The sequence below is a fragment of the Papilio xuthus genome, unplaced genomic scaffold (genome assembly GCF_000836235.2).
Source record: "Papilio xuthus unplaced genomic scaffold, Pxut_1.1 DF826933.1, whole genome shotgun sequence".
Classification (NCBI taxonomy): Eukaryota; Metazoa; Arthropoda; class Insecta; order Lepidoptera; family Papilionidae; genus Papilio; species Papilio xuthus.
Window position 1 is genome coordinate 5,993,663 of NW_013531716.1, and position 13,361 is coordinate 6,007,023.

Consider the following 13,361-nt stretch of genomic DNA (forward strand, 5'->3'; position numbering starts at 1 on the left):
GCGCTCGGCTAACGTATCATAGACAAATTTATTCTCTACGCGCCATGTTTTGACAATGACATCTGTCAAGCCGTCTAGTTTCTAAGTTTTTGTATGTTTTCTAATAAAAATTTCAGAAATATAGTTTTATAAGAGAAAGCTGTTAATCCAATGTTTTCCGAGATTTAATAATCTAATAACATATTAATGATTCTTCGTCGTTAAACATGCACATTAAACAGGTAAAGTTATATTGTAACATAGAATGGTATTGGTGTTAAGATTCTATATTTATAATTTTGTTGTTTAATGTTATTATTTACAGGTTATTATACAAGGGTTCAAGAGTTACCGTGAACAAATTGTTGTTGAACCCTTTGATAAACGGCATAATGTGGTTGTAGGACGGAATGGATCCGGAAAGAGTAATTTCTTTCATGGTAAGTAAACTTTGTCATTCAATACCTTCTACATTGTTATAAAGCATTAAAAAGTATTTTTACAGCAAGATGAGGCTAAACCTTAAAATGAAAATTAAGTGCCAGTAGCTGACTACAGCTATAGTTATTTACAAAATATTATGATTTACCATAAAAACAAAACATATTTCGTTGTATTGGTATATCAATCCCCATGTAAGTGGGATAATGTCAGGATCATGATAGAAACATTTTTTGTTGTGATTAACATGTACAACAATATAATTAAACTAGAATATCATAAAAGATAATTTACCATCACCTTTTTTTTTCTCTCTCTTTCTTTCTTCTATATTACTCATATGACATGTAAAATATATTAAAAAAAATATTTCAGCTATACAATTTGTGCTCAGTGATGAGTTCTCACATCTCAGACCAGAGCAGCGACTGGCCTTGCTTCACGAAGGTACTGGCCCAAGAGTCATATCAGCCTTTGTTGAAATCATATTTGACAACTCAGATCACAGAATACCGGTAAAATATTTTTTAAACAAAATCTTTTCATTAAAACAGTCAAAATAAACATAATTACTCTAAGTTAATAATCTTGTTTCCTTGTTTTCTAGATTGAAAAAGATGAAATATTCCTAAGAAGAGTGATTGGTTCAAAAAAAGATCAATTCTTTCTAAACAAAAAAGTTGTACCCAGATCAGAGGTTCTCAACCTTTTAGAAAGCGCTGGATTATCTAATTCTAACCCATATTATATTGTTAAGCAAGGAAAGGTAAATTGCGCCATTTTAAAAGAAGTAATTTATAAAAAGAAAATCTTTAAATGACAACTACTAAATTTGACTTCTATAAATAGATCAACCAGATGGCCATCGCACCAGATTCCCACAGACTGAAGCTCCTTAGGGAGGTGGCTGGGACAAGAGTTTATGATGAACGCAGAGAAGAATCCGTTACTATTCTGAAAGAGACGGTTGGAAAGGTAAAGTACACCAATATTAATAATTCTTTTCTAAGGTTCTTCTTATGACCTAATACAATGAAATTAATTAAAAACTATATTAATTGGGTTAAAATCATTTTGTAAATATACATATGTAAATGTGTTTGTTTATTAAGTCAATGAGACAACAGATAAGAAGTAGTAGAATATGTTCAGGGAAGGGAAAATTAAATACACTTATATTTAAAATTGTTAGCTTTTATAGTTCTTTAAATTATTTAGGTATTATTGTGTTATTAACAAAATTAATTGTTTCTTTAGGTAGAAAAAATAAATGAGTTTTTGCAAACTATAGAAGAACGTTTGAAGACACTTGAAGAGGAGAAAGAAGAGTTGAAAGAGTATCAGAAGTGGGACAGAGCTCGGCGAGTCCTGGAATTCATTATACACGATACCGAGCACCGGGAGAACAAACGGAAGCTAGAGGAGGTAAGCAATATAGTGGAATATAATTAGTTAACAAATGGACTAATAAGGTTGTTATTTTATGGGATTAACAAAAAATTACTACCAGCAGATTCTTCTTTTTCTTTATTTGGATTTTGGATTGGAATCTGCACAGTTTGTGCATTAGCCATCGTCAGGTAGAAACCAGCAGATGCTTCAGTTGCAAATTGAATAAATATGATATTATATGCATAGATTATTAAAATTAAAATATTAAAAAATGCACAGACAAAAAAATTTGGCAGTGTTTCATTAAACATGCAGGCACTAAAAATTAAAATATTCCTCGATGTAGACTTTAGTTGTGATCTCCATTCTAACTAGGAAGGAAATGTAATATTAATATTTGTCACAGTTAGAGAAGATGCGCTCAAACAGCGGCAAAGAGCAACAGCATTATGCAGACTTGGTTAGAGAGGCACAAGACCATGTGAGGGAGGCCAACAGGTATTTGATATACTTATAAATAGTACTACTAAGTATTCCTATAATCAATGCCTCAAAAATAAATAAACTTTTACTAAAGCATTTCGGCTGTCCACATTTTTTTTTAAATTAAAATGATGGGGTTTAAGTTTTGTCATATAATTTGCTATTACTTGTAGAAAACTGAAAGAAGCTCGCAAGGATGTAGCAGCTGCTAGAGAGGAGAAGGACATCCTGTCGACGGAGCAGCAGCAGCTGCTGCGTGAGAAGACAAAACTGGAGCTCGGCATCAAAGATCTCACTGATGATGTAGACGGAGACAACAAATCTAAAGTTAGTGCTGATTTATAAGTACTTTGTTTAATAACATAATATAAAAATGTACCTTCTTTTTAATTAATTTTCTATTTAAGGATACCACAAAAAATAAATATATGGAGTAAACAATATAGTAATTGCTATATAATCATTTGTACAGTGAAAGAAATATTAAGTCTTTATAAGTTAATATTAAAAAAATAAAATGTATTTTTCACTTTTAGGAAAGAGCGGAAGCAGAATTAGAAAGACTGAGACAACAGATAGCGGAGAAGGAAAGAGAACTAGAAGAGTTGAAGCCGAAGTACGAGGAGATGAAGGCTCGCGAGGAGGAGTGTACTCGAGCGCTGGCCCTCAACCAGCAAAAAAGACAGGAGCTGTACGCCAAACAGGGGAGGGGAACACAGTTCACATCAAAACAGGACAGGGATAGATGGATCGAGAAGGAATTAAAGTATGTCATAATTATTTACCATTGTCAAAGTGTTAATGAAATGATAGTGTAATGCAAGTGTAGCGAACCTTTACATAAAAAGTTAAACTTACCATGAATTTTGACTTTGTGATTATTTGCACCACAATGTATTATAACTACTCTGCATTATTTTAATATATTTAATATAATGAATTTTGTGATTAGTGCAGTGCCCAAAATATTATATGGTTTCCATTGGTTCGTCATCCCTGGTGGATTTTAATTACCAACCAGTTTTCTAGACACTAAAATACACTAGAGTTTTATATGAGATGAACATCATTTTGTTGTGGAAGAATTTTGTGTTAAACCTTTGTTTTTTTATTATTTTTTAAGTTTATATGGTAAACATAAAATTCCAGATCTCTTAACAAGCAAATAAAGGACAAGAAAGACCATGAGAATAAACTAAAGGAAGATTTACGTCGTGACGCAACCAAGCTGACAGAGTTACAGAAGAGAATAGAAGATACGACGAAAGAGATGGAGAGACAGAGAATAGCCATCGACGAGCACAACAAGCAGTACTACGAGTGCAAGAAAAGGAAGGATCAAGAGCAAAGTACTAGGAAGTGAGTTTATATTAAATCTAATTGTGTTATTGATTATAACAAAAGTTATCTAAAAATATTCCAAAGGAAATTATGAATCGAATTACACCTTATTCAACGATTTCAACAGAAACATTCATGTTTAAGTCCTGTCAATATGAGTTCAGCCATTTCGGAGATTTATCTGGAACAAACCCTATTCAGACACAGACAAAAATTTTATAATTAGTTTATCGTTATTAGCAACGAAAATACATCATGTTTAAGTTTTTTTTTTTCTATATTACATACAGACACCAATTTTATTACTATGTATAATAAGATAAATAGTATAATAATTCAAACTATTATACATTAGATCACAGTGAAAAAAACAAACTTTTGTCTTCAAATAATTGTGGTAAAAAAGTAATCGATGTATTATATTTAAGGTTAAGTAATTTTTATTTATAATTTTCAGTGAACTTTGGCGTAAGGAGACAACATTAACTCAAAACTTGTCATCGTTGAAAGATGATTTGGCTAAAGCGGACCAAGCACTACGTTCTATGGCTGGAAAGGTATATTAAGTTATTTTAACACATACAATGCCATTACGATTTTTAAAATACTAAAGTGAACTCACCGAAGGAGTCGGTAGCATTGGAAGTGTTAATAAGTTGTGACTTAAAATGTTTTTTCTTTTCCTTTTTAAGAATGTTGACATGTTTTAGCCTATTTTAAATGGACGTGACAGTGTACGTAAAGTGTTAGAGACATTCCAAGAGAGGGGAGGAGAGTGGGCAAAAATAGCCACTCAGTACTACGGACCTGTTATTGAAAACTTCACTTGTGAGAAAACTATTTACACTGCGGTTGAGGTAATAAATATACTAATATCTTTTGACCGAATCTTCATCATCAGCTCAGTATACGTCCCCACTGAGGGGCTCGGAGCTTAGCCTAAGTTAAGTGACTAGGATATAGTCAACCACACTGGCCCAGTGCGGGTTGACTTCACACATATCTTTGGATACATATGTAATTCGAAATTCGAAAAACACATTGGTACATGGCGGGATTCGAACTCAAAACCTGAAGATTACAAGTCAAGTGCTTAACCTCTGAGCCATCGACGCTCCTTTGTTGGAAATCGTAAAATTTGCAAATCTTATGTTAGAAAATTATATTTATCGTGTTTACATTTTTTGTCTGTCATCAAATTTTCTTTAACAATCTGTATGTTATTTTTTATTTGTAAGTAATTTTTCTCATTTCAAATTTATTTTTTGCCTCCTAGCACTTCAAAACTACAAGAAACGGACAAACAGATCTTCCAAAATACAACAAAATAGTAGATTAATAAAATACATGTGTTTAGGTGACAGCAGGCAACAGACTGTTCCACCACATTGTGGAGTCAGACACGGTGGGCACCAAGATCCTGAAGGAGATGAACCGGCAGAGTTTGCCCGGAGAGGTCACCTTCATGCCACTGAACAGGCTGCAAGTTCGCGACATGATATATCCTAATGATAACGTAAGCATTTACTGTAATTTTCCTTCCTACTAATATTTTAAACTAGCAGTCGCCCGTGACTCGGTCTGCGCGAAATTAAAAAAAAATAGTAGCCTATGTGTTCTTCCAGATTATGTTGTACATCTATGCCAGATTTCATGCAGCTGTTCTAGAGACACCAACAAACAAACATCCATCCATCCATCCAAACATTCTCATTTATAATATTAGTAAGATTCGCAAGTATTTATGTAGGGATAGATGTTGGTTACTGTGCAACTCTAGAATGCCTGAACGGATTTGTGTAAAATTTCGATCAGAATTAAATTACAGTCTGTGGTAGCACATAGTCTGATTATTGAATTTTGTTTAGTTTTTTGCAGCCGAAGTTTCGGATATTAAGCTATTTTATGAAATTGCATAATTACATTGGTTTTTAAATTAAATTGCGTTATGTGTTGATAATTTTTGTGCAGAATACTTGCTTTGTAAATCTGTATTTTAGCTATAAAAAGATTCTAGGATACTGTAAAATATAGACACTATTGTAAACAAATGATTTATAGTAATAAATATATTTCAGAATGCGATCGCCATGGTGCAGAAATTAAAGTACGATCCGAAGTACGCGAAGGCGATGAAGTATATATTTGGCAAGACTCTCATCTGCAGGAACCTTGAATGTGCCACCGAGCTCGGCAAGCAGTTCCACCTTGACTGTGTCACGCTGGAGGGGGACCAGGTAACACCACAAATATATCCAACTCACTCACGCCCGTAACTCAGAGATATAGGCAGAGACCGAGAACTTCCATTTAGCAATAACAGCAATAACTAAACGATTTGCTATTGGTTATAATAATGAATTCATCTTTAGGCTGTTGTTGTTAATTTTGTATTCCTCGGTTAAATGAAATAAATATTAGTGAACTAACTGATGCCCGTGACTCCGTCCGCGCGGGATTTAAGAAATCTTAATTAGCCTATGTGTTCTCCCAGACTATGTTCTACATCTATGCCAAATTTCAGCGAAATACGTTGAGATGATTTAGAAATACATTCTAACAAACATCCATCCATCCAAGTAAACCTTCGCACTTATAATATTAGTGATATTATTTTAAACATCTTCTCTTTCAAACAAGACTCAAAGTAACCCACTATTCTCTGTCAGTTCCTTAGTGTAGACTTCTACTTAATTACTACGCTAAAGGGATCCCTAAGCAATAAGTTCTTACCAAGTTCACTATTCCAGGTATCATCAAAAGGTTCATTGACCGGTGGCTACTTCAACCAGTCTCGGTCTCGGCTGGAGATGCAGAAGACACGTTCGGAACTGATGGAGCAGATAGGTACTCTGGAGCGCGAGCTGAGCGCGCTGCGGCAGGAGCTTAGCAGCACGGAGACCTCCATCAACTCTATTGTCTCCGAGATGCAGAGGACGGAGACCAAGCAGGGGAAAGCTAAGTCAGTATACTGTATATCATACAAAAGACAGGTCTCAAATGGAAGTTACTCCGCATTTCGTTTAGTTTAGTCTAGTTTCCTTTCTCACCGTTTTTTTTATAAAGAAACGATGGGTAAGAAAGAAAGTGGATTTGACAGTGAAGGAGACACAAAGGAAAGTGATATTCTTTGATTAACGGTAGGCAAGGCATCTGCAATTTTAGATCGTTTTTAAATGAAGTGATGTTACAGGGACATCTTCGACAAAGTGAAGGCTGACATCCGTCTGATGAAGGAAGAGTTGGCTTCCATCGAGCGGTTCCGCGGGCCCAAGGAGCGTTCGCTGGCACAGTGCCGCTCCAGCCTGGAAGCCATGCAGGCCACTAAAGAGGGCTTAGAGTCTGAGTTGCATCAGGTCAAACTAATTCCTCATTTGAGTAGCTAGCACCTATACCCTAAGTATATATGAATCCCACGACGTCCTATAATAAATATAAAATAGAATTATTTCCTCCCATTCTATTGCATATTAACCCATATTTGTTGCTACAAAGTTATCCTGGCTATTGCAATAACCAACTTTATCAACAGTTTCCAAGTTAGGTAACTTAACTAAAATTATAAATAACTTTCATCTTATTCAATATTATCTTTATAATAAAATCAAAATTATCTTTATCCAGGAGTTGATGGAGCAACTGTCGACAGCTGACCAGGGTAAGGTGGATGAGCTGAACGACGCCATCCGTCGCCTAACCCAAGAGAACAAGGAAGCGTTCAGTCAACGTATGAACCTCGAGGCGAACAAGAACAAGCTCGAGAACTTGCTCACCAACAATCTTATCAGGTATCCTATCCTTTGAGGAAGACCTAGGTCTGCGTAAAAGAGATTGCCCATAGGACGAAGTGTATTGCTCCTATAATCAAGTGAATTGCCCTTAGGGCAAAGTGCGTTGTCCCTAGAGCGAAATGCTTAACTTGTAAGTCAAAAGTTAAATGTTTGTTTGTAGTTTGAACTTGAAAACATGTTGTTTTTACTTTTAAGCCATTTATTTTAGTAACTAGCTTAACCTTCAACTTATTACCCCTACTCATAATTTTGTGACAAAGAAAAGATGGAAGGGGAATTTTTTTAATTGATATGTTACAGACGTAAAGACGAGTTGGTGCAGGCGTTGCAAGAGATATCTGTGGAGGATCGCAAGCGTCGCCTGGCGAATAGCAAGTCTGATCTGGCGGCTGCTGAGAAGAGGATCCGACAGATTAACAAGGAGATGGAGGAGGTGGAACGTAAGGTCCAGGCCGCTGTCAAAAATGAAAAGGCATTGAAACTGGAACTTGATAAGTGGAGGAATAAAGTATGTTCTTTTTTAGTATTTATTTTGTGGTATTTACATAAACTGATATATAAACACGGCTAAACACTCACGTATATACGTCCGGTGGCGGCACCGACTAGTTTCGAGCCCATCGGGGGCCCTTCATCAGGATGAGTGGCACTGGTATTATTTGGCTCACTAGTGAGCGACGGGCCGCGTCCGCGAAATAATACCAGTGCCACTCATCCTGATGAAGGGCCCCCGATGGGCTCGAAACTAGTCGGTGCCGCCACCGGACGTATATACGTGAGTGTTTAGCCGTGTTTATATATCAGTTTAGTATAATGTCTCACGAAAGTTTGAATAATTTAATAGTATTTACATAACTTTCGGTTAGATTCACGTCTAGATTAAGAGATTAATTGTAGTCTATGGGTTCATTCAGACTCTATTCTACATTTATGCCAAAATTCTGTAAGATTCATGTAACCATTCTGGAGATATCTTTTAAAAAATATCCATCCATCCAATCATTGGTAGGATTAGTGAGATTTGGCATAGAATCGTGTTACAGGAGAAAGAAGCACAAGATAAGATGGAAGAGGATGCTAAGGGTCTGGAGAAGATGGCTTCGAAGGAGGTACTGCTGCAGGAGAAGATCCAGGAGTCTCTGGATAAGATTGCAGCGCTCGGCACGCTCTCCAACGCACCGGAGCTGCACGCTAAGTACCAGAAGATGTCGCTCAAACAGGTACACCGTTGATGTCGTTCACTCACTCACTGAATGCCTTACTGATCAAATAACTGAGTGACTCACTGACTGATCGACTTACTTACTGACAAACTCAATGACTGATCAACTTAGTGGCTGAGCGACTCGCTGACTTATTAACGTGACGGACCGACTTACTGACGATTCAATTACTAATTGAGTCATTCACTGGCCGAACTGACTGAATGAATGTTGCTGCCTGACTGACGAGAGGGAAGAAATCGTATGACACTTCACATTTTATGTTAAAAAAAATCGTAAAATGAAAAATATTTTTGGAACACAATTTATTCTCACAATCACTATTAACTTATTTTCTTTAATGATAATTTTATTTAAGTAAAATATTCTACCAAAATCCCTTTTTTATTTTACAAAATATTATTCTTCACGAACAGAATATTATTTTAGTATCAAATATTAAAATGATTTATTAATTTAGTTGTTCAAAGAACTGGAGAAAGCGAACCAACATCTGAAGAAATACAACCATGTGAATAAGAAAGCTTTGGATCAGTTCATCAGCTTCTCCGAACAGAAAGAGAAGTTGTACAAGAGGAAGGAAGAATTGGATATAGGGTAACATATATAATCATTTATTTATTTTTAACAATAATTTACAAACATATCAAACAAAATTTAAATGAAGAAAAAAAATAAGACTAAAATTATTAACATGATAAAAAAATTATATTTGTAAGTGCCGTTGTTCAGAAATTTGGTTAATTTAAAGGAATTTATAGTTCGTTAAAAATAAATCTACAAATAAAAAAAAATTAACTCCATACATAATAATTGTTAAAGCTAATATACATAGTAAGTATTATGTAATTATATAGAAAAAACGTATATTTGTTAAAATTAATAACAGTGTTGTCTATTGCAAAATAAATTTCATAGTTTATCAAATCCTGACTAGATGATAAAAAAAGTTTTTTTTTACTATCACGGACATTTAACACTTTCTAAGGATACAGATATTTGTGTTTCATAATAATAAATTTGTTTAATAATAGACAAATATATTAATTCTTTAGCGATATCAGCGTACAGATAATCCAAATGATTGAAATCATCAATATAATTGTCTATATGAACTTTCAAATGTGACTTCAGTATGTCTACATCACGAGGATCCGATAACCAATCGTTTCCACTATAATATACTACTATAGGTATAGAAATTCCACTTAAATCATAATCTATGGGTAACTTAGATCCATAGATTCTTAAATTATCTTTTTCACCACGATCGTAAGAACAAAATCTACCAGATTCTACCAATTGACCATAGTGTACGAATTGTAACGTAGAAGAACCTGCAGGCATATGTCCCAATATAATTGATAACATAGACCCATTTATATGTTTGAAATCGTACCCAATTATCAAATTGAGTAAACTATCACATCTGATAGGTAAAAAGTTACATATGATATTAGTTACTGTATTAAAATATTTCGTTGTATGTGAATATGCATTGGAATTAATATATCGTAAGATTTTGTTCGCCGGCGAGAACATTTTTACTATAGGACTTTTAACATGACCCATCCAAGCGATCGGTGCTAATGAAAACATCATTTTAACTTTATTATTATAATTAGGTTTTAAGGATAACATTACGTAAAAACTAGTTGTCCCTTGTGAATGTCCGATGTAGTACAATGTCTTCATTTTAGTCGTTTCTAGTATGTAATCGATCATTGATGGTAAATCGTATTTTCCGATTTCATCCCATGTAAAATCCCAGAATTCTGACTGTGAAGATTCCAATTTGATATGCGACAATGAATGTTTGTTACCTCTCGCGTTACCCATCCATACATCGAAACCTGTCTCTGCTAAAATGTAACCCAAAGATTTATTCGGTCCTTGAAGTATCCAACTGTCGGATGAATCTAATATCCCATGCATTAGAAGTACTACTAAATCATTTCTAGTGGAATTTCTACCTTTAGGGATTCTGTGAAGGGATAGAATGTAACCATCTTCTGTTATAACTTTATGTACTTCCATAGGGTAATGATATTTTTCAGCTAATTCCGTTATATTTAGAAATATGTCTTCGTGTTGCATTTGTGATATACTCTGACCATTTGTATCACTGTCCGCTAATACTTCGAATACATTTTTCAAACTGTTCAATAATCGTACCGTATTCGATATACCACCGACAACTTCGTATGCAAAACCGAACATATTAAATATATCCATTTTATATTGGAATGTTCTAGAAAATACTGGAGTTATTATTAATATGATTACACAGATATTTTTATACCAATCCATTTTAAATTCACAAAAATAAGGAGGAGGAGTTCAATCACACTTTATACACCATCACTTGAAGCCAATCTTGTCCTAGTTATTAAATTAAGTCTAACTATGAACACACTTAAATATTGTATTTTTAAACGTTTTTTTTATCTGTAGTCTTAGTACACAGTGTCTTATGACGAGTCTGAATAAAATTCATATGAAATTCGAACACGCGTCTCCACACGATCGCAAAACATAAATAATTCATACGTTAAAATGAAATTACGATATCACAACACGTAATGTTTAAATACAGTTATTGTTTGAACAAGAAAAATGTAAACAATAATATATACACGTTATATTATTGTACGCGTAATTACGTAAAAATATTGATGATAAAAAGATGTCATTCAATTTGAAATTTGTTTCATTAAATTCGCTTATTTAGAGTTAGTGAATGAGCAATCGTCATTATTAATTGTATTCATAAGTATAATCTATTAAATTTCAAGTATGCCTTTAAAGCCACGCTTAGAAGAATTAATTTGGTCAGCTTATAGTGAGAGAAATCTACACTAAGGGACTGCTTAAGTTACTCTTAATCTATTCTGAATAGTGTGTTGGGTATACCGTGAACTCCGATAATGAAAGGGATGCCATTATGACATACATGTGTCATAGCAGTAAAAATCCTTTAAACAATTATTCTATCATGCAAATATAATACTTATAAAGCGGACATTATGAGGAATTTCAAATATTTTGAACATATTCGTCAAAAAAGTGTCAAAATAGACAATCGAAAATTTACCAATTATACAGTTATGAAAGTAACATTTTGTTTGTAAATCCTGTATATTATATTGATGTGTTTACTGTTACTTGTGTCAGAGGTGAGAAGATTCGCGAGCTGATCGAGACACTGGAACACCGGAAGCTGGAGGCGATACAGTTCACATTCAAGCAGGTCAGCAAGAACTTCACGGAGGTGTTCAAGAAGCTGGTGCCACATGGACGTGGTTCACTCATAATGCGGGTAGCTGCTGATGACGTCAGTGACGCCCTTGCTGAGGTAACAATTTCAAAGGTTTTTTCAAACATCTTAGTAGCTCAAGGTCATCGGAAATCTCTCCCTATATTCCTTTATGTAGAGCTAGCAGAGGGGCAATATTAAATCGCACTGAGCTCTGTAAATGGACTGGCTAAAAGACGTTGTATTTTGTGTCTATTTGAATATCTTTTTAAAACTGTATAATAGTAAAAAGGTGGTACTGGCCACTAAGAATGTTGACCACAACACAAAAGAGGTTGAATATGTTGCGTTATGTCAGCGCGCCAACGCGGACCAGTTCACCGGAGTGGGCATCAAGGTGTCGTTCACCGGCGGCGAGGGAGACATGCGCGAGATGAACCAGCTCTCCGGCGGACAGAAGTCGCTCGTCGCCCTCGCGCTCATCTTCGCCATACAGAAGTGCGACCCCGCACCGTTCTATTTATTTGATGAAATTGATCAGGTAACTTTATATTATATGTACTGATAGGAAATATGAATTTGTGTGTCTGTGTTATAAAATCCAGATTTTTAACGGGACTTCTACTAGAAGTTACCTAATATATTCGAGCGTTACTTAGGCTTTTTTTAATTTTAAAAAAACAGGCCGAATTACCCTTCTATTATTAAAGTAACAATGTTTTAATTTTTCCAAATAATTTCAGGCGTTGGACGCGCAGCATCGTAAAGCGATAGCCAACATGATCCACGAATTGTCTGCGTCTGCGCAGTTCATCACGACGACATTCAGACCGGAGCTGCTCGAGCACGCGCACAAGTTCTACGGCGTCAAGTTCCGGAACAAAGTGTCGCACGTCGAGTGTGTCACACAGGACGAGGCCCGAGACTTTGTTGAAGACAGCGCTACTCATGCATAATACTTATATATCTTAACCCACCATATTTCAATACATTTTGTTATACAATTTACTATTTTTGACAAAACAGACTATAGTAGAGTTCTATTGAAAGTCCGCTGCTGGTCTTCGGGCTTTCTGAAGACGTCACGTGGTTAAAAATTCTCGTCCCCATTCGTCATAAGGATTTTCATGTCCATGTGACATGGGATTGAGGAATCGCATTTTTATAATATCAGGGGACTAGCCTAAGGGCATTCGCTACGAAGCGATTCCACAACGAACTTCAAAAATGTATAGAACTGATAATAACATTCGATAAATCACGTGACTGTCGCGCTTCAGTTCTATACATTTATGAAATTCTCTATGGAATCGCATCTAAGCGAATGCACTTTGTGTAACCCTTCAGTTATTTTATTAGGATTTAAATTAAATTTGAAGCAAATATTTTTTTATATTCTTTTTAGTAATAGAATCGACCATTAGTAGTTTGAATGAAGATTTATGTCAGATTTTT

General features: G+C 34.9%; 1 protein-coding gene across 1 annotated transcript; it reads left to right on the forward strand.

The window, feature by feature from the left end:
• The first annotated feature begins 52 nt into the window (after positions 1 to 52).
• SMC3 (structural maintenance of chromosomes 3) lies at positions 53 to 13,252 on the forward strand. Its single transcript, XM_013318035.1, has 23 exons — positions 53 to 221; positions 305 to 419; positions 796 to 935; positions 1,028 to 1,186; positions 1,270 to 1,395; positions 1,678 to 1,845; positions 2,219 to 2,310; positions 2,469 to 2,622; positions 2,832 to 3,061; positions 3,445 to 3,654; positions 4,094 to 4,193; positions 4,347 to 4,493; positions 4,994 to 5,152; positions 5,715 to 5,873; positions 6,387 to 6,598; positions 6,830 to 6,992; positions 7,261 to 7,424; positions 7,728 to 7,935; positions 8,471 to 8,647; positions 9,111 to 9,247; positions 11,825 to 12,005; positions 12,265 to 12,447; positions 12,650 to 13,252. The coding sequence occupies exons 1-23, from the start codon at positions 207 to 209 to the stop codon at positions 12,860 to 12,862; spliced, it is 3,612 nt and encodes a 1,203-aa protein (XP_013173489.1). The 5' UTR covers positions 53 to 206; the 3' UTR covers positions 12,863 to 13,252.
• Positions 13,253 to 13,361: the final 109 nt, after the last annotated feature.